Source organism: Poeciliopsis prolifica, unplaced genomic scaffold, assembly GCF_027474105.1.
Source record: "Poeciliopsis prolifica strain line A6 unplaced genomic scaffold, Auburn_PproV2 SCAFFOLD069, whole genome shotgun sequence".
NCBI classification, from domain to species: domain Eukaryota; kingdom Metazoa; phylum Chordata; class Actinopteri; order Cyprinodontiformes; family Poeciliidae; genus Poeciliopsis; species Poeciliopsis prolifica.
The window spans coordinates 1,880,001-1,900,570 of record NW_026562444.1 but is presented as its reverse complement, the minus strand read 5'-3'; the positions used below and the strand labels follow the sequence as shown (position 1 = coordinate 1,900,570).

General features: G+C 47.7%; 2 protein-coding genes, 1 long non-coding RNA gene and 1 pseudogene across 3 annotated transcripts; 3 read left to right on the top strand and 1 right to left on the bottom strand.

Annotated features, from left to right (window-relative positions):
* Window positions 1-1,680: 1,680 nt before the first annotated feature.
* On the bottom strand, window positions 1,681-5,961 carry LOC129351676 (dynein axonemal heavy chain 17-like). The gene is made up of 9 exons (XM_055020615.1): window positions 5,872-5,961; window positions 4,204-4,389; window positions 4,028-4,127; window positions 3,873-3,958; window positions 3,670-3,795; window positions 2,322-2,474; window positions 2,164-2,244; window positions 1,905-2,096; window positions 1,681-1,863 (listed from the first exon to the last, which is right to left on the bottom strand). Exons 4-9 carry the CDS (start codon window positions 3,933-3,935, stop codon window positions 1,681-1,683), a joined length of 798 nt encoding a protein of 265 aa, XP_054876590.1. The 5' UTR covers window positions 3,936-3,958; window positions 4,028-4,127; window positions 4,204-4,389; window positions 5,872-5,961.
* A 5,206-nt stretch (window positions 5,962-11,167) lies between these two features.
* LOC129351691 (uncharacterized) lies at window positions 11,168-14,177 on the top strand. The gene is made up of 4 exons (XR_008604759.1): window positions 11,168-11,459; window positions 13,187-13,427; window positions 13,864-13,958; window positions 14,058-14,177. It is a non-coding gene; the product is annotated as an uncharacterized LOC129351691 (long non-coding RNA).
* Window positions 14,178-16,349: 2,172 nt separating this feature from the next.
* LOC129351689 (gastrula zinc finger protein XlCGF42.1-like) lies at window positions 16,350-18,522 on the top strand. Its single transcript, XM_055020624.1, has 2 exons — window positions 16,350-16,442; window positions 16,569-18,522. Exon 2 carries the CDS (start codon window positions 16,569-16,571, stop codon window positions 17,532-17,534), a length of 966 nt encoding a protein of 321 aa, XP_054876599.1. The 5' UTR covers window positions 16,350-16,442; the 3' UTR covers window positions 17,535-18,522.
* Window positions 18,523-18,905: 383 nt separating this feature from the next.
* Window positions 18,906-20,570, top strand: part of LOC129351683 (tetratricopeptide repeat protein 19, mitochondrial-like) — a 3,920-nt pseudogene continuing 2,255 nt past the window's right edge.

Genomic DNA, 20,570 nt, shown 5'->3' with positions numbered 1-20,570 from the left:
TCTGTCCGTGCTACCCGTCTAAGCTGCTACCGCCATGTTTACAAACAAACTGCAGCGGCTTGTTAATGTTCAATAATTGGATCATTTAGTTGACTGGAAGCTTAGCAGTTCTGGTTAGCTTAGCATTGAACAATTGATGTGATGATGAAACCAGAAGCAGATCACTTCCTTCATCTGAATATCCTACCAAAGTTTGAAATGAAAAGCTGCAGATGCAGCTGATCCTTTCCTACAATATCTAGCTGTTAATATCTGAGACACAGAGGCGTTTGTTAGAATAAAACCGGATCAGATGGAAACAGCTTTTATTGGAATTAAACACTAATCCAGATCACTGGAACGGTTTTTGTGCATTAATACTTTATATGTTATCAGCATCAGCCACAACGTGTCACTGAAATGATGGGATATGATTCATATGCACTGATATTACAGCTTCACATCGTATCGCTAACATCTATTTAGCAAGTTTAGTCGACAAGAGTGGAATTAAACTATATTTTAACGTATAGGGACAAAAAACCAAAACATATTTAGTCCTGATTAACCACCAAATAATAACTTGTTTACAGTAAGGACAGTGCAGAGCAAACTAAACCATCATTCCATTGACAAGCTGCTAGTAATCCAGCTGCTTCATGAAAGAAAATCAATGAAATAAAGATTATTGTCATCTGTGATGAAATAAAACACCTGAACTAAACTTCCACAGGCAGGACGGATTGAGAAGAAATCTGCTGACTCAGCAGATTGTGACTGCTGACTCAGCAGATTGTGACTGCTGACTCAGCAGATTGTGACGTCGTGTCAATGCATAAGGTAGGACGGATTGACGGGTAGCACAGATAAACAGAACGCCTGTTCCGGTTTAACCCGGTTCTGGTTCTGGCGATCTTGGTGCCGCGTTCAGACGGCTGGGATCATCTTGTCCAATCATTATTTTGCAAATCCACACAGAAAGCCTGTGAGTGCGCGCGGGTCAGCAAGGACCCGGAGGTCCGGTGACCCGGCTGAAGGGGAACTGGCAGGACAGAAGCAGAAAATGTTTTTCATCCCTACACACTCTGTCAGAATTAAGTTTCATTATTTATGCTGAAACAATACAAAGAATCTTATACTAGCTGTAATCCATTTTAAATTCATTTAAATATCATAAAATTTCTAAATGTGCTTTATTTTGAAATCCCAACAGGTGGTTGGCATGACAACGCCTCCTACCTGGTGCTTCAGGGGCGGAGGGAAAACCTCTTCCCCTTTACTGACTGCTAGCACACACTTATTCTGGTTTTTGTCAAGAAGTTGGAAGTTTGCACGTTGTTCTTTGACATCAACGCGACTCATGAGATCAGACTCATTCATATCTGCAGGAACATTTTTCATTTTCTCTGGCTGAGTTGCAGAGATTATATTGATTTAGAACCTTATTAGGATATGTAGCATGCTAACGGCTAACAGTCTGGCGCACTGACCAATAAAATAATTATTAAACGTCAGTCTGAAAGTCGACCTCTAACATGTCACATTTGTTTTCTTACACTTGCATTAAAATGAGGAATACTGAGTCTTGTAAACTTATGGTATTGGTTTTACAAATAAGGAAATCATATTAACGCATCAGGATCAAATCATCAGCTGCAGGAATTTGAAACAATATTCTTGTAGTTGAAACAGAAATAAACCTCACACATGGCAGCTGAACAGGCCGGACCAGTGCATCCCTGGTCGGACCCGGGTCTGCGGCAGTACCTTGGCAGCAGACGCCACCTCGCTGCAGTCCTCCAGGGCCTTGCTCAGAACCGACACCAGCCGGGTCTCCAGGTCCAGAACCTGCTCCCAGAACCGGTCCAGCTCCAGCTCGAAGGTCTGAGGGAGGGAGAGAGGCGGGTCAGTGAGGGCTCAGCCACAGGAAGCGGGTCGGGGGTCGGCTCACCTGGTCCTCCGGGTCGGTGGGGTCGCAGCTGCAGGCCGACAGCAGCTTCACCTGGACCAGGAAGTCCTGGTACACCTTGGATGCCGACGGTCAGCAAAGTGCCGCTGGCGCCGGTCAGAACCGCCTGGTCCAGCTGGTAGAACCGCACTGTCACCAAGTGCACTTCCTGTTGGATGGAGGGGGCGAAGTCAGTCTTCAGGAAGTGAGCGACTCCAGGTGAAGGGCGGGGCTACCTGGATGCTGAGCAGGCGGTTCAGGAAGGTGTCCAGGTGGAAGAAGACCAGGTGAGATGGGAAGGTCCAGCTGGGAGTGGCCTGGAGGACAGAGACATGCTGAATGATGACATCACTCTGGTTCCACCTGGACAGGTGGTCCTGCTGCCGCTCAGTACCTGGTTCTGGAGCTCCAGTTGGGTCTGCTGCTCACAGAAGGCGGACTTGAGAGCCTGAAGAGTCTGAATCACCAGCCGAATATCCTGGAGAACCGGGCCGGGTTCTGACACCAGAACCCCGATCACTTCCTGTCCAGGGAGGAAGCCCCTGCTCTGCAGGTGAGACAGGTGAGACATGCTGACATCTTGATGGAATAAAGCAACAAGTTCTGAACCAGTGGAGACGAGCCTCAGTGCCACCGCTCTGCAGGGGTCAGACTCTGCTAATTAGCTTCTAGCTAGCTTCACTATTAGCTACCTTTAGCTTACAGGATCAGCACCAAGTCGCCAAAACTCTTAAGTCTTAAATAAGAAATATTTAAATATCTCATTTAAATAAATAATTAAAGTGGAACAATTATTTGTCTTTTTTTGTCATATTTAGTAAAGGTTCAGATCAGCTGCATTGTAAAATTTGGTTTTATTCTGAAAAGATCACTTCCTGTTGAGCCTTCCATTACATTAGAAACCAGTGTGTGTGTGTGTGTGTGTGTGTGTGTGTGTGTGTGTGTGTGTGTGTGTGTGTGTGAGTGTGTGTGTGTGTGTGTGAGTGTGTCTGCCCTGTATTTTTGGAACAAACGAAAAAGAATTGCAGAATTGATTTTGTTTTGTCATTTCTGTATCTGCATTGTTTTTATCAAGAATTTTTTCTTAAATTCATGGTTTTGCACACGTCCTTCATTTTTTCAAGTGTCTATCAGATGACACATATATTGGATTGGTTGCCATAACAATGACCAATACCATTGAGGCTTAGCAAAGGCAGCAGTGTTCAAAGTTTCAGGAAAAAGTAGCGACATGTGGTCCAGAATTTAGGGTACTACAATTTTATACTGTTATAATACTTAGTTATACACATGCATATTCTGACTCCATTTTATGTAATATCCATCCACCCATTTTCTTTACACCTTTGTCCCTAGTGGGGTCAGCAGGGCTGCAGGGGAATTTCTGCAGCGAGGCATTTCGGGCAAGAGAAATATTTCTTTTAATTTATGAACTTTGAAATGTGACCAGCAGTTTGGTTTAAGATCCACTTGCTGGTTTGTTCATTAAGGTTTAAGTCCAGTCTAAAAAATGGCTTTTTATTTTGTTTTTTATGTATATCTGTATTTATTTATGTGTGTAGTTGGAGTTTTGTCCATAATGTTTCCATTAACACATTGTTATCTCTAGCAAGTCACATTTTCAAGCTTCCTGTCAACATTAAAACCCGTTGAGCCACAGATCCACAGCGCCTCCTTCAGACCAGAAGTGGAAGCAGCTGGACCAGGAACAATAACACTCGGGTTCTTCTGGGCTTCAGTACCAGCTGGATGTAGAGGTTGCAGATCTCCTGCAGCAGAACCACGATCCTTCTGGGCCGGCAGTAGAACTCGGAGTGTGTCCACAGCAGGCCCACCTCTGCCATCACCGCTGCCACGTTGTCCTTCAGCTGCCAATCACAGACACACTTTCTGTCAGCTGACTGAGGACCAATCAGCTGCCAGCAGGTGCAGCTGGTTCTGGTACCTGATGGAAGTCCATCTCCAGCACCTCGCTGAGCTTCTGCTGGACCGGGGTCAGGTGCAGCATGATGTCTTCGGCTTCCCGGACACCTGAGGGGACAGACAGGTAGACGGACAGACAGGTGCCAATGCATGTGTCCTGAGGACGCCACTCTCTACCTTCCTGGACGTGTCTCTGGAGGTTCTGCAGAGCGGCCCAGTAGATGCTGTCTTCCGCCTTCAGGATGGAGCCCACCTGCTGGGCTTTGGCGCTCAGCAGCTGAACACACAAACAGCCGCCGTCAGAATGCCAACGTGACATAATCGGGATGACATCATCAGGACCACATCATCACCTGGTCCTGGATGAAGAGCAAATTCTTCAGACGGTTCTTCCAGAAGGAAAACTCTTCTGAAGGGACGGGTTTCTGCCGGTCCAGAACCGTCCAGACCACTCCTGCTGGAGAAAGTCTGACACTAGCTCCACCCACTCCACCACCGTCTCCTCACAGGCGTGGAGCAGGCGGGCCACCGACAGCTTCCTGTGGGAGGAGAAACACTGCCTGAGCTCTCACCTGCCGTCCCGCCTGGAATCGCCTGGAATGCAGGCAATTCCAGGAATACAGGCGATTCCAGGCGCCTGTATTCCCGCCTGGAATCACCAATATTCGCACCTGTCGTCTCACTGAAAAAACACCAGCAGCCATGTTATTTTCTGTATCTGACCGTCATTTTTTCTAAACGACAAAAAAATCTGAATATGGTAGAAAATATTTCATTTCCACAAATAATTTAGAGCCAATACTACTTGGGTGCTGATGTGAAGACATTTTTCAAATTTACGCACAGAGGACATTGCTGAAGCACTCAATCCGTCAAATGTTGTTTAAAATCCTGTCTCACCTGGACAGTGAACCAGAGTTAATGACAGGAGGCTTTGGAGCAATGGCAGTGCATACAGAGCACAGGAAAACCAAGCAGATGCTCTGGTTAGAGCATTCAGGAGGCAGAAGTTAATGCTGCCGCTCTGCTCTGCTCACCCTGCAGTTACAACAGCAACAAGATGCAGCTGGGAGAAATTAAACAAAAATTAAACAAAAATGGAAGAAGTTACACTGCTTATTCAAATGGTCCTATAAAACGGAAGCATTAAATCTTAATCCAATTAATCTGTGGGGATTAGCCTTGGCCTCTAATTAAAGTTAATTACAGTTGGATGGGTCGGTCAGGTGGACGGTTAGTTCTCCTCCAGATGAAGGAAGAAGTTGAGGATGTGGTTCAGGCCGCAGCAGTGAAGCTCATAATGTAAGTAAGGCCTTTATTTCATTGTTTGTATGAAGTTATTAGCACAGAAAAAAAGTTCATATATGCATCTGTGAGATGATGAGATTCTCTGTTCAGCTGTTGAAAAAACAACCGAATGAAAATAAAATGCAACTGAAGAGCCTGTGTCATAAAAAACAGAATATGATGATATTGTTTTTATGGCATCAGTCAAAACTGGCAGACAACAAAAGGTCTGCACACACACACACACCCACTCACTCACACACACACACACACACTCACCCACACACACTCACACCCCCACTCACCCACACACTCACACACACACCACCCACACACACACAACCCACCCACACACTCACAAACCCTCACACACACACACACACACACACACTCTCACACACACCACCCACACACTCACACACACACCCAAACACACACCCACAACACACACACACCCACACCACACACACCCCAAACACCCACACACACACCCCACCCACACACACCCACACACACCCACCCACACACTCTCACACACCCACCCACCCACACACACCCACAAACACCCAAACACACACCCACCACACTCACACACACCCACAAACACCCAAACACACACCCACCCACTCACACACCCACCCACACACTCTCACACACCCACCCACCACACCCACACCCACACACCCTCACACACAGTGTCTCACACTAACTACACGTGGAGTCAGTTGTCTTACTGTTCATTTTGGTCCACATGACAACCGTTCTCATGGACACTGCCAGAGTCTTCGGCCAAATCGTCGTGCTGGTCATCGGAGATGTTGCTGCCGGTGATGGCTGAGATTTTCTGAGAATGGTCCTGAACCAGCCTGCTGGTGTCGCTGATGTCGTCATGAAAAGCACCTCCCTGATCAGGGCTACAGTGTGCGAGAAGCGGTCGAGGTCCTCCTGGTTACAAAGCGCGTCAGGTGGAGGAAGGAAGGTAAGTCCTCCACCTTAGCCTCCACCACCTGAGCGGCGTTTCTCTGCTTCTCCAGCAGCTTCATGGCGTCCTGGACCACGCCCCACCGCCCACTTGCTCCTGTCCGCCGCCCTGCTGAGGAGGGGGCAGGACACCTGGGGGCATAGGGGACATGTCTGTAGCTGGAGACGCACTTTGACTGCAGACATTATTGGACTCCAATCATTTTTCATCTTGCAACACATTCATTTAGTTTTCTGGCTTTTTTTGTTTGAGCTACTAACAGTTTTTATTTATTTATCCACTTTGTATGAAAGTTCAACTTTATTTGTGTAGCACATTTCAACAACAAGGCATTTTTTTTCCATTTTCTTAAGGATGTAGAGCTAATTAAATGATATAAAACAATACTTTTACACATGATAAATAATATCTGCATACTCCATCAATTATAGGACAACAAAACAAGGAGACATGAAACACTACATGATCAACTCTAATAAAAATGGTTTCACAACCTTTGACCTGTTGTTTTACCTGCCAGTGACAGTTTTCTTAAGATTGTCTGTTAATCTCCAGCTCATGTGAACAAACCAGCTGAGGAGATGAAAAGTTAAAACTTAACTTGAGCTAAGTTTAAACTTAAGTTAGAACGTTAAGTTTTAACATTTTAACTCAACGACCTCTATCTAGAGGTTGTACACCCCAAGATCGCTAGATCTTCTTGAAAGATGGAGTCTCTGAGAACAGTTCTTAAAATAGGAAAATAATAAGTGTTTTCAGCAAAGTTGAGCTGACTCAACAGCAACGACACAAAGAATTTAAAATTTGCCACAGTTTCAACAGGTTGGCCATTAAGTGAAACTGGAATCTCTTTCAGGTTTTGTATATCTCATTAACTTAGCTCTACTGCCTTAAAAAATGAAACGATATGTTCTTTTGTGAGGGAATTAATATTTTACATGCCAGTAATGCTGAAATAATAGTAGATAATAAAGACTTTGTGGTATTCTGATTCAGTAATGTAATTAATTAGCTGTGTACCACCCCACGGCACTAGAGGCAGTAGCACGCCCACAAAGATGCGACTGAGGAGCAGATTTAGAAGAGCACAGAAAGCGACAGAATTTTTTTTAAAACTGTGACCTGCACTGAAGTAAATCAAAGAGAGAAGATCAAATAGTTGCTGAGAGTATCAGTCCTGTTGTTGCATTTAGTTCAAAACGTAACACTATGTATCACTTCCAACTCTTCTTCTTTTTGGCAATTAAGTTTGTGGCACTGCTGGTGTGAAGTCAGCTTTAATGAAACTCTTTAAAGTTGTTCTTATTACAGCTTCAGTTTCCCTGACACCACGAACTAAAACACAACGTAAACTTAGTGAGATGGTGTCAAGAATACAATATCGACATAAAAATAACATAAAACATATAAACATACCTCTGGCTGACCCTTCCTTTTGATGTAGAAATGAGGTCATTCAGTAAATTCTTAAACTTAAATCATGTTTCTTCATTTGCTTGCCAACGTGATGCTGTTATATTGCAAGCGTTTCTGGTAACCTGATAACCCAGATTCTACTTCCTACCTTAATCCTCCAAAATAAGAGTCTTAACAAAAAGTATAAATAATATAAAACATGTAAATTAAAACTTTGGCAGTAAAACTGTGCGTTAAAACACTCCGAGGTCCTTAAAGCAGCAGCTGCGGAACGTCGTTGAGACGCCACGTCAAAGTTGACAGCAAAGGGTTTTTTTAGCCGCACTGCTAGCTGCACTGTTAGCCGCACTGCTAGCTGCACTGTTAGCCGTACTGTTATCTGCACTGTTAGCTGCACTGTTCACCGCACTGCTAGCTGGCTGTTAGCCGTACTGCTAGCTGCACTGTTAGCCGTACTGTTATCTGCACTGTTAGCCGTACTGCTAGCCGCACTGTTAGCCGTGCTTTAGAGCAAGGCTAAATTTACTTAAAATTTAAGTGAATTTAAAATCACTCAAATTTAAAATGCCTTCCGAAAGATTAAACTATATACTAGATTTCAATAGAAAATAAAAACGGGAGACCGCGGATTACATAGGAAATAGCCCCCTCTTTCACTTCCGGAGTACAATGGTCCCATTTCCATATAAGGTCTGGGAGTGACAGCGGTCAGATCCCCTTCCTGTTAGCTGCAGAGAGCTGGACTTGTTCTGGACCGTTGGTTTGTCAGTCAGATCTGCTGCAGGACTCAAAGCCTGGATGTGTTACTCTGATCTGAGACTTTAGTCCTCTGGTCCTGCTGTCTGTGTGTCAAATGTTTATTGCAATTAAAGTTTAGGTTGCTCAATTTGAGTAATTTTAAATGCATCTTTCTAAATCCAAAAATTTAAATCAGAAATGTGTTGCTAATCTGTGTTCCTGTTGGCTGGTTGAATTATAAACTGCCACAAGTGCCAGTTTTGGATGATTTGGGGCTATTAGCATTAGCATTAGCATACCTCCTCGCTGAGGCCTACCAGGCCACTCAGAGCCTTTCCTCCGCTAAACTCCTGGATCCTGAAGGCTTTCCCAGAGCCTTCCTGCGCCGCCCGGGACACGCACACAACCTTGGACTGGGCCGCCGAGGGCAGGCCGAGGCTGGCCTGGAGCCCGGAGTCCGGCTGCAGGTGGAAGAACAGCTGAGAGTCCGGGCTGCTCATAAACCTGGTCAGCACCGTCTTGATGCTGCTCTCCGACACAAACTCCCCCCATGTGTCCGGGTCCAGCCTGAAGCTCCGTTGGACCAAGATCCGGATCGGTTCTAACCGCTCGTCGTCGGTACCTTCCATGTTTCTCCTGTCTCGGTCACTGTACGACCAATTGGACCAAAAACTAACCTAAAAACGTTGATGTTCTGCAAACATCAACGTTTCTAACGGTCAGAATGATACCTTCAGGGACTGTCAGGAAAAAACGCAATCAGCAGGTTTCCAATTTAAAAAGCCCGGGAAAAACATCTTTCTAGCATTTGAAGCTACTATTTACTACTGCACGACGGAGGCCTCTAAGGGCCATGGGAATTTTTTGTCTTTTGCGTTCTCTCGCAATAATGTACTGATCAGTTCGCGGCATAACTGAACACTGTAAGCCAGGGGTGTCAAACTGCAATCCTGCAGGTTTTAGATGAGTCAAAACACAGGAACAAAACGGCTTCATGACCTCCTGCTGTGGACCAGATCTCCAGAGCCTTAGTGACCTCATTATTCTATTCAGGTGCAGCAGAGGCTCTGCTAAAAAGACTGGGGGCCGTCCAGGACTGGGGGCCGTCCAGGACTGCTCCAGGACTGGTCCAGGACTGCTCCAGGACTGCTCCAGGACTGCTCCAGGAATGGTCCAGGACTGGGGGCCGTCGACTTTCTGCCTTAATGTAAGGTTATGAAGGTTTTTCCGTGAATGTTAATATCTCGTTGTGAAATATCTGAAGTTTTATATAGAAAGGCACCACAAATCTATGATATAAACAGAAACTTTATGTAAAAAAGAAAGAAATAAAAATACATCCAAACTATTTGGACTATTTCTGAGTTCTTCTCCTGGTAATGACACAGTTCTGATTGCGTCTCTGTCGCATCTGAATGGTTTAAAGGGCCGTTCTCCTGTGCAGTTTCATCTCAGCCTTAACAGAGATAAACATGCAGTGAATAAATCGAGTTTCGTTCAGTTTTTTGCACCAAACAGTTAATAATAATAAACATGTTTTCACTGAGGCTCTGGAAGGTCCATGAATGAAATAAGTAATAATTGATATGACAGGACAGCACTTGTCATAATTGACAGGTCCAACACATACCTGGTGACGTTACCAGGTATGAATGGGAAGGTGAATGGCGTTGTGTGTGTGGAAGCGGATCTTATGCAGTTTGGCCTGGTCAGTTTGTGTTGCAGTCCTTATAAAGTTTGAAGCATGATAACCAAAATGGAACAAATCGATAATCACGCCTGGAGATGATTGACACTTGGACAGATGAGATTCCCCGAGTTAACCCAGAGCGGCCCTCAACCACTGTGTCGGCTCTTTCAATATGTATATGTGAAACATATACATATTTGAATTGACATTCTTGCCTGTACACAAAATTGACCGGCAAATATTGCAGTAAGCATATTGTGAGAGAACGCAAAACTAAAAAATTCCCATGTCCCCTTGAGGGCTTCGTAATATGTGGTCTTTTCATTCTTTTCTTTTGTCACGTTATTCTCCTCCGATAAAGATGCTGAACTCATAAACTCAGGGAACTAATTAGGAACCAATTACTCCTGGTATCCATTTATTTTGCCCGTGAAACAATAATGTTTGTTATGGATGATTTGTCTGCAGAACAACTAAAGTTGTGAAGCAGAAAATTCTCCTGCTTGTTTTGTGTTTTATGGGTTTTTAGTCCAGGACTTTTTTAAACTCAGGTTTAGCTGTTATATTAGAGCCAAAAGATAAAACTAGCAAACTAAATAGGACATTTTTTGTCCCCCAGGTTTAGCCAGTGTGCTATCTAAGATGTTTCTGTGTTTTCTAGCAGTTCTGCAGTGCTTTGAAAAATCACAAATCTTACTAAATACAATAAACAGAGGAATGGAAATGAACTGATATGGATTTTTGCACATGTTGATATAGATGGAATAAAATGCCTGATAAGTTTGAAACAGTAACAGAAATACAGCAAAGATGAGGTAAAGAAAAAGGCATGCAAAGGGACAGTAGATATTATAATTTTCAGAGCATAGGTGGATCCTAATCTTAGGATAAGTTCTAGAATAATAAAGAGATTTTATATCAGGAATCAGATTTTCCATACAGGGCTAATAACTTGGAGGATGAATAATGACGCTGGAAATTGTAGTTTTTGTGGGCAAGATAAACATTTAATGTTATATTTAATAAATACTCAAAAGTGAGCTTCAAAGAAATAAATATGGTTAAAAGAGGAAGACAGTGATGACTTGTTAACCCGATATCAGGTTTTAAATGTATTTTAAATGTACAAGGACCTTGGTGTAAAAGAAGCTCCACGCCACTAGGTGGCGGCAAGTTTGTTTCCGCCATTAAGAAGCAGCAGCGACGCAGCGACGCTTTGGACGGAGCTCTACCACGAGGCTGGCGGCGTGGTTGAATTCAAACCGTTCAGAACCTGTTTGGGTCGCAGACCGATGACTTTCAGACTACCTGACTTCGGTTCCGATCCAGTTCTAGTCTGGCGGGGAGGCTTCCACACAATTTCCTGTGGCCTTTCTCTGCTGTTCCGGGGAGCAGTGACTGAAGTACCGCAGGATGCTAACTGCTAGCAAAGGCCAGCTACATCAACTGGACCGGGCCGATGTGTTGGAACCAGCCGGTCCTGGGTTCTTCTCCAGGTGAGCTGATTTGGTTAGTGATAAGTCAGTCGCGAACGTTTCGGTTCTTAGAGCCGGTTCTTTGAAGAGAACGACTGGAGCCAGACAGGTGTTTTGTCAGGTCAGCGTACTTCTACCATACGTTTTCTGAGTACGCATGCGCATTAGACAGGACAACAGCTGTCAGTTTTGCTTACGCGACAAGATAGACAGAAAACAGGTTAATTGTTTTAATGGCGACCTGGTCCTGGTTTCAACGCGGTTCAACGCTGCAGCTGCTGTCACCTACAGAACTGGTTCCGATTCGGAAAATGGCTAAAGGGCGATTCCACCTCATTTCACTACCTTCCATCTTTAATGGATTCTAGTTTAAAAACTGCAAAACTGGACTCTTTAAACCTGGACTCGACTCTTTAAACCTGACTGGACTCTTTAAAACCTGGACTGGACTCTTTAAACCTGGACTGGACTCTTCAAACCTGGACTGGACTCTTCAAACCTGGACTGGACTCTTCTGCTCTAAAACACAATATTTAGATCCATGTTTGGGATTTATGAAATTTCACTCAAGTTTAGATTACTATTCACACTGTTCCAGCACAAATTCAAAACCACTTTATTAATCTCATGGGAAATTAAATGTTGGTATAACTAATTAATTCTTCAGTTATTGTAGATGGTGATGGCTGTGGAAGGAAAAACCTTCTGCAGTGGGCTGTGAAGTAAAGTTTCACAAATCAGAAAAAAGTTTTCACTGGTGAATGTTAAACCATGCAATATTTTCTCATAATGTTTTATTTCTAAGGTAGGCTCTGTGATAATCTAAGTCCATATTAAAAATGTTCAAACTTTCCACTAAATCTGGGTGAGCCTTCCTAGCAGGGCTGAACCCGCATTTCACCAGTGGACATAAAACACAGTATAGTAATATTCTGATGATAAAATATCAACAATATGAAAGTTAAATAATAGTCCATTGATGTGAACAAAGTATCCGCAGTGCTGAGGCTTCTGCTGCTTCGGCTTAGTCAGATGGCCGCCGTGTTTCCTGCAGCCATGTTAGGGTGGGACTGGTGCAGAATCAACAACCTGCTCCTAAACTCAACAAGACCAAAGACATCACTGAGGAGGTCTGGACCCAACCACACTCCTCTCCTCATCGGTGGAGATCGTCAGCGATCACACAGACGGCCTCGCCTGGACAACTTGCATCACTTCACTGGAAAAAGGCACAGCAGCGCCTGCACTTTCCGAAATGAATGAGAAAGACTTCCCTCCTCCTCCCATCTTCTCCACCTTCTGCAGAGGGTAACTGAGATCCTGCTGACCAGCAGCATCTCCATTTGGTCTGGGAACTGCAACTTGTCAGACTGGAAGTCTCTGCGGCGTGGTGAAGACAGCAGTCGGGATCGTCAGGACCAGAGATCACCAGATCCTCTTTGACTCCACCATCCTCATCCGGTTGGCGCCTGGGTGGAGGTTCTGTAGCATCCGCTGCAGAACAGCCAGACTGGCCATCAGATTGCTCATCAATCCCGTCACTAAGACTGCTTGAAAATACCAAGTTACATATTTAGCAATACATTATTATTTGTATGTCATGTAATTATTAGCACACTTGTGTTTTTGCATTCTTGCTCCGGTGGCCAAGCCATGACATTTCATTGCCAATTTCACTTCTGTGAAATATGACAATAAAACAAATCTAAGTCACTGTGGGTCTACTCTCTTATGTCTGTGATGTTCAGGGTCCAGTTCCTGCAGCGGTTCTGCTGAACCTGTCCTGGTTCTGCAGAACTGATGTGTGACGTGGAGCGCCGCCCACCTGGAAGTGATGTAACAAAAGGCCGACTGAAGCTCCGCCCCCAGCAGTCTGTTCACAGAGGCGGGGCTGTGACATAACCGGACCGGGCGTGTTCTGATCCGGGCTGGTCGGCGCTCCCCGATTCCTCACCTGACCCACCTTTGTGATGTGACTCTGTTGCACAGGTGAGTGTTGTGACGTGACTGCGTGGGCGGAGCCTACTGGGAGATGATGTGAACAAAAGGCCGAATTGTAGCGCCACCCTCAGGCAGCTGGTTGTCAGAGCGCGGCGCCGTGACAAAGACTGACCGAAGCGTTCATCTGATCCCCACCGAGATTAATTTAAATCTAAGTGTTACAAAAACAGATATGAAAGTTGAATCCCACGTTTTATTAACACAATAGAAATAGTTATTTGCAAACTACAAATATTTGGGATCAAAATCAGTGATAAGCTGGCGGTTAATATGAAAAGTTTTGGCGTGAAAAACAGGAAACTTTTAATCTGAAGCTTTTCTGTGAATTCATGGTTAGAAACTAAGTGTTTAGAAAAAAAACTTCTTAAATGTTATGCTGGCTCAACTTCTCCTTGATGACATTTTTATTTGTCGATGGGCTCAGGAAGCAAAACTCGGCCTGATTTACATCTGGAGCTGCAGCGCCTCCTGCTGGCTGGAGGTCTCCTGGGATACAAAGCAGCAGATGGAGAACTAATTGTGAGTTATAATTCAATTTTATATGTTTATAATTGGAACTTGTATGCTTTTTTTTTGTCTTTCTTTCTTTATGTCTGGCTCAAACAACTTTCCGTTCAGGGAACAACACACTGAAGCAAACTGACTGCTGATCGTGTCACCCTGGGAGCCAATAGGAAGCCAGCTTTTAGGGCTCAGCTGATGACTCTCCCCCTCAGGCTGGCTCCTCTTCTAGAATAAGACCAACCGGGTCAGCGGTTTGTTCTACTCTGATGGTTATGGAGCTGCTGGCCGGATCTCCTAAAACATTTTAATGAAACCCAAAAAGATTTTCCTTCCACTAATAAGAGTTGAAGCTTGGTTCTGTTAGAACCCTGGTCCTGGAAACGTGTTCTGATTGGTTCTGTAACGTTACGTTCTCTGAATAAACATCCATCCATTTTCTCACCCCTGGTCCCAGTGGGTGCGGAGGAGCTGCTGCCTCTCCAGCAACGTTCCAGGCAAGAGGTGAGTCGCCTGGACGAGTCGCCTGGACGGGTCGCCAGTCTGTCACTGTGAATAACGTTTATGAAATAATCTCCCAGTCTGTCTTAACATTATTGGCGGCTTTCCGCCTTCTGTTGGATCCAGTTCTGTCTCCACGGAGGAACCTCAGAACCTTCTGAGCTCTGGAGAAACTTTAGACTTGGAGACCGTTAAAACTGTTGGATCAGCAACAAGCTGGGGAGGGGGGCGACTCCAGCTGTTGTGCTCCTGTCTTCTGTCCAGAGAAGAAGCTGCTCTGTTACTGTTTCCAGGTTGGCCAGCAAAGCCTATGGCGCCCCCAGTGGTTCAAAATGGACCCAGTTCTGACTCGTTGGCACCTTTCAGAACACAGCTGGTTCTGAGCTCAACAGAGGAGACGCGGGGATACCGGAAGGGAGCTCTATGATTCTGTTGGGTCAGAACCGGTTCTGTTCTGTGTGAGAGCAGCCGAACCCCAAATCAGCTGAAAGCTGACCGGAGTCTGGTATAGGGGCGGTGTGACCTTTGTCCCGGAACTGCTCCAGAATCGGTTCTCGTTTATCATTCGAACACAAACCCGGTGGTAGACCCGGAGGGATGCAGACCGACCCGGTTTCACAGGTAAGGAGCTGGTTCGGACCTCGGAACCGGGTCAGAACTCTGGAGGAACTAAGCTAACCGCTTCACCAAACTCCATTCAGAAAACGACAGATAAGCTTTGACTCGATTCTGGATCCAGTTTAGTTGTACCGAACCTTGGCTCCTATCACCCGACCGCTTCAGATATGCAGAACCTTTCACCGAACCAACTAACAGAACCTGGACCTGAAGCTCCTTCGGTGCTGGAGGCGGAAGCTAAAAACAGCCGGAAAATGAATGGAGTTTGGTGGGAGCTGCAGCTGCCGGGCTGATCTCACGGTGCTTTCTTCACGGTTCTGTCGATCCGGTTTGGGCGGAACTTGCAGCTTGCTCTGAGCCTGAGACCCTTTAGGCGGGACCTGAGTGGGGTCCCTGAGGGCCCAGAGTGGGCATCCTGCATGTTTCAGTCTCCCACTTTACGCTCCTGATCCACCGGCCCATTAGAGGCCCGAGAAGAACATTAATGTTCTGAAAAGGTTGTCGGTACCAGGACAGACTGAGACATGCAGGATGCCGGGCCTCCAGTCTGAGACCCTGGTCTACAGGTTCTGGCTCTGACGTCATCATACAAACACCGAGGTGATGATCAGGTTTACATCATGCGATGACATGATTGGCTGCCAGCCAACACACAGTTAGTCGGGTCGGTTTGGCAGCTGGTGTGTGAATGCTTGATCCGTCGGTACCGGCCCGGTTCCGGTCAGAATCCAGTCAGTCTGTCTGACCCGACTGATTCAAGTTAAAGAACAACCTTGGTTCTGATCAGGTTCTGCAGAACTGATGTTTTATTAGGATAGGAACCAGACACGAGACCCAGACTGCTGGTCTGGTTCTGGTGGTCCAGATGCCGTTCAGAGGCGGTTCCAGCCGTGTTGAACCATGGAGAGAACTAAGACCTGCAGGATCCTGGGCTGGTTCTGAGAACCAGAATCATCAGGTAGTCGTCAATCTTCGTAGAAACCGATCCAACAGAACCAGACTGGTTCCAGGAACCTGACCCAGCAGGAGGAGGACACACCGTCTGGAGTTGAGGCTGGGGTCAGAGGTCACTGACTCTAGCACAGCAGTCTGACCGCATGGTGCCAGGTATAGTTTGATGGAGGGACGACATCTGTTTTTTAGGAACTGGCCTCAGCCTCACTTCTACCAACCAATCAGATCCAACAACTCCTCAGATCTGGTTCTGATGAAGGTTCTGGTTCTGTTCCAGGATATGGTTGCTGGTTCTTTCCAGCAGATATGGCAGACAAACCAGAACCAGGGATGACGTGGCGATCCAATGCTTCCCTCTCCTGAAGAAGCTGAGCGTCAAGCTGACTGACTGCAGGGCGTGGCTGGAGGGGCGGGACTTCCTGTCTCTGGGTGAGGCTTCTGTTGGGTCAGTTTGGTTCTGACTTCCTGTTCTGCGGAGTCGGTTTGTGGTCTGAGGCCGCAGGGTTCCTCAGAACCGGTTCAGGTCCGTAACCTCTGACCTCTGTTCCTCCTCAGATGACCATCCTGAGCTGCGGCCGTGGCGCGCCACCAACAGCGGCAGGAGGATGGCGTACTGCCCCATGTGCCAGCGGGGCTTCTACAAGCTGGCTCACCTGGAGGCCCACCTGGACCCACCGGGGCCAGAACCCCAACCAGTGCTGGGAGTGTGGGAAGACCTACCCGACCCTGATGAGCCTGGTGCTGCACCAGCAGGTCCACGGCCGCAGCGAGCCCTACCGCTGCTCCTACTGCGACCGCACCTTCGCCCTGAAGCGGGACTGGAAGACTCACCACCGGACCCACTCCGGGATCAAGCCCTTCAAGTGCTGGTTCTGTGGGGACGGCTTTGGCCAGCAGAACCAGCTGGACGAGCACCTGGAGGCCCACCAGGGGGAGCGGTCCTACCACTGTGACATCTGCGACAAGATGTTCGTCTCCTACCAGGGCTTCAATTTCCACCGCCGGGCGCACAAGACCTCCAAGCGCCTGCCATGCCTCAAGTGCTCCAAGACTTTCAGCAACCCTCAGAGCCTGAAGGTCCACCAGGCCACCCACTCCAGCAGGAAGCCGCACACCTGCCCCACCTGCGGGAAAGGCTTCAAGCTGCTGGGTGGCCTGCGCAGCCACCAGCGCGTCCACCAGGAGCTGAGGGAGTACCGCTGCTCCGAATGCAGCAAGTGCTTCTCCAGCCTGCAGGGCCTGAAGCTGCACGACCGCACGCACACGGGCCTCAAGCCGTACGGCTGCGCCGCGTGCGGCAAGAGGTTCACGCAGGCGCCGCACCTCAAGGCCCACATGGTCACCACACCGGCGAGCGGCCCTTCCTCTGCACCACCTGCGGCAAGAGGTTCACCCAGTCGTCCACCTGAACTCTCACATCAAGCTGTTCCACCTGGGCGAGAAGCCGTTCAGCTGCGCCGACTGCGGCAAGAGCTTCACCATCGCTCACTATCTGAAGATGCACCGGCTCAGCCACACTAAAGAGAAGCTCTACCAGTGCTCCTACTGCGACAAGGCCTTCTCCTACCACAACTCCTGGAGGGCCCACGAGAGGATTCACACCGGCGAGCGCCCCTTCGGCTGCCGCGACTGCGGCCGGACCTTCATCACATCCGGCTCACTGCTGACCCACCAGCGCGCCGCGCACACCGGCGAAGAACCACTACTGCATCACCTGTGGCGAGTTCTTCTTCACCAGCTCCCTGCTGCGCGTGCACCAGCTGGACCACACCGGCGAGCGCCCGCATGTCTGCAGCTGCGGCAAGACCTTCAAGACCAAAGGAGTCCTGAGGTTCCACCTGAAGAGGTTCACGGACCACCGGCCGGCCCAGTGAGCCGGTTCTGGGCCAAGAGCACAGCTGGTTCTGCTGAGCAGAACTCCAGGAAGGTCAGCACACTGTAGCAGTCCTCAGCTGGACAAACTGGACCAACCCGGGACCAACCTGGGTCCAACTGGACTGAACCAGGCAGAATAAAGAGTCGGAGTGGTTCCTCTTCAGCTCGGAGATTGCCTTTATTCCTGGTTCTGCAGATGTAACAGGACCGGATCAGAACCAGGAATCTGGCCACTGGACCAGTATTTGCTGCTACCATTAAAAAGTCTTGAATGTTTGGACCCAGTTCTGTTCTGGATCCATGACCTCACTGCAGTTCTGTCTTCCAGAGAGACAGCTGAAGGTCAGAGGTCATAGGTCTGATCAGCTGAGCCTGATGTGGTTTATTTTGGACCTGTGGTTCAGACCAGTAGCACCGTGTTTGGTTCTGGACCGCAGGTTGAACCCGCTCCATGTCTGACCTTCACTGCTGACTGAGACAGAACCGGGTCGGTCAGAGTTACTTCTTCATGCTGAAAGCATTCAAACCAGGATGGGTTTTGCCTGGTTCTGACCCGGTTAACGAATCTACACCCTGAACAGTTCAGAACCAAAAAAAAACTACTTCAACCTCCTAGCTCTGGTTCGCTTCTTCTTGAGTTTAATGGAAGTGACGTCCTCTTATCGCCACCTCCAGTCTGGAGTGAGGAACACGGGTTTTTCTCTTCTGCTTAAAAAAAAATCTTATATCAATAGAATTCCATTTCCTTTAGAAATTTAACACATGCTGCATTGATCTTGTCTGGTTCACTCTTAGTGTTTCCTTGTCTAATGTTTCTCCTGCTGGATGTTTACCTCTGGTTCTGATGGGTTCTGCTTTCAGAAATTCTACCGAAATGAACTCAAATAAGTTCGGAGGAAGAAAACAATTATTTTTAATTATTTGCTGAAAATCAGCGGAAATGTGGATTTTAAGGCTTTTATTTTGAAGGTGCGGCAATGCACAACATGACTTCCGTTGATTATATAAATAGTAAAGATGGCGGCTTCTTGTTTGCTCCGAGCCGTCCTCAGCCGAACTCTGAGCCGGTCCAGATGTTCTGGAGGCTTCAGGTCAGTACCGACCAACAGCAGCAGCTTCTCATGGCGGTTTCTGATTGGCTCTAGCATTTATTAATTTTGATGACGTATCAATACCTCATCCACTGCAGGGAACCTGGGCACCTGGACCGCCTGCATTAACAGCTTACCGCCCCTACAGGTGGCCTTTGACCTCTGCTCGGGTTGTTCCTGAAGCGGGACGCCGCACAGCATGCTGGGAAGCTGAAAGCAGACGTGAAGACGGCACAAAATGCCACCGAAGAAGAGAGGAGGTTTGTGGGCGGCAGTCGGTACGTTCAGTCATTCACCTGTCAGAAACCTGGGGATTCACCTCTGACCTCTCAGTCTGCTGACCTCTCTGTCTGCTGCTGACCTCTGACCTCTCTGTCTGCTGCCCTGCAGCGTTCTCCCTGTTCCGCTCCACCGATGAGGACCAGAGGGACGAAGCTCAGAGGAAGGAGGACGACATCATTCTGCTGCTGAAGAAAGCCAAGGTACCAGAATCTGGACCCGACCGGAACCGAGACAAACAGCCACAGGAAGTTCAGTGTTCCCATGTCAGCTGAGACGAGCCGGGTGACCCAGAAACCGGGACCGGACTCGAGGCGGGATGTTCGGAACCGAGCCCGACCTTTGGTCATCCAGAACCGGAGACCCGTCGGGTCTGCAGGAAGCACCTCTGCGGCCGGATTCGCTCAGAGGGAACCGACAAATCTCACGCTGACCCGGGTCATCTGGACCAGAGCGACGAGTCTCGCAGGTCCAGTTCGTCACGCTAACCGTCCACTTCCTGTTGCAGCTCAGCGTCCATCGAGGAAATCTGCAGGCGGCTTCGTCCTTCTTCCATCAGGCCGTCGCTCTCGCTCAGCAGACGCACAACAACCAGGCCATCATCTACACCTACAGCCAGGTGACCTGACTGACCTCTGTCTGACCTCTGTCTGACCTCTGACTGACCTCTGACTGACCTCTGTCTGACCTCTGACTGACCTCTGACTGACCTATGACTGACCTCTGTCTGACCTCTGTCTGACCTCTGACTGACTCTGACTGACCTCTGTCTGACCTCTGACTGACCTCTGACTGACCTCTGACTGACCTCTGTCTGACCTCTGACTGACCTATGACTGACCTCTGTCTGACCTCTGACTGACCTCTGACTGACCTCTGTCTGACCTCTGACTGACCTCTGACTGACCTCTGTCTGACCTCAAACTGACCTCTGTCTGACCTCTGACTGACCTCTGACTGACCTCTGACTGACCTCTGTCTGACCTCAAACTGACCTCTGACTGACCTCTGACTGACCTCTGTCTGACCTCTGACTGACCTCTAACTGACCTTTGTCTGACCTCAAACTGACCTCTGTCTGACCTCTGACTGACCTCTGACTGACCTCTGTCTGACCTCAAACTGACCTCTGACTGACCTCTGACTGACCTCTGTCTGACCTCTGACTGACCTCTAACTGACCTTTGTCTGACCTCAAACTGACCTCTGTCTGACCTCTGACTGACCTCTGACTGACCTCTGACTGACCTCTGTGTCATCACTAACTGAATGATCAGCTGCGTCCTCCTCAGATGGCGAACCTGGCCTACGT

What these genes read in the sequence shown, in the direction of transcription:
- LOC129351676 (XM_055020615.1), bottom strand. Translation starts at nt 3,935, where the DNA reads ATGCTGCACCTGACCCCGGTCCAGCAGAAGCTCAGCGAGGTGCTGGAG. An exon ending in GCAACCTCTACATCCAGCTG is followed by an intron (nt 2,475 to 3,669) that starts GTACTGAAGCCC and finishes TCTCACCTGCAG; the next exon opens with AGCAGGGGCTTCCTCCCTGG. An exon ending in ACCGCCTGCTCAGCATCCAG is followed by an intron (nt 2,097 to 2,163) that starts GTAGCCCCGCCC and finishes TCCATCCAACAG; the next exon opens with GAAGTGCACTTGGTGACAGT.
- LOC129351689 (XM_055020624.1), top strand. Translation starts at nt 16,569, where the DNA reads ATGACCATCCTGAGCTGCGGCCGTGGCGCGCCACCAACAGCGGCAGGA.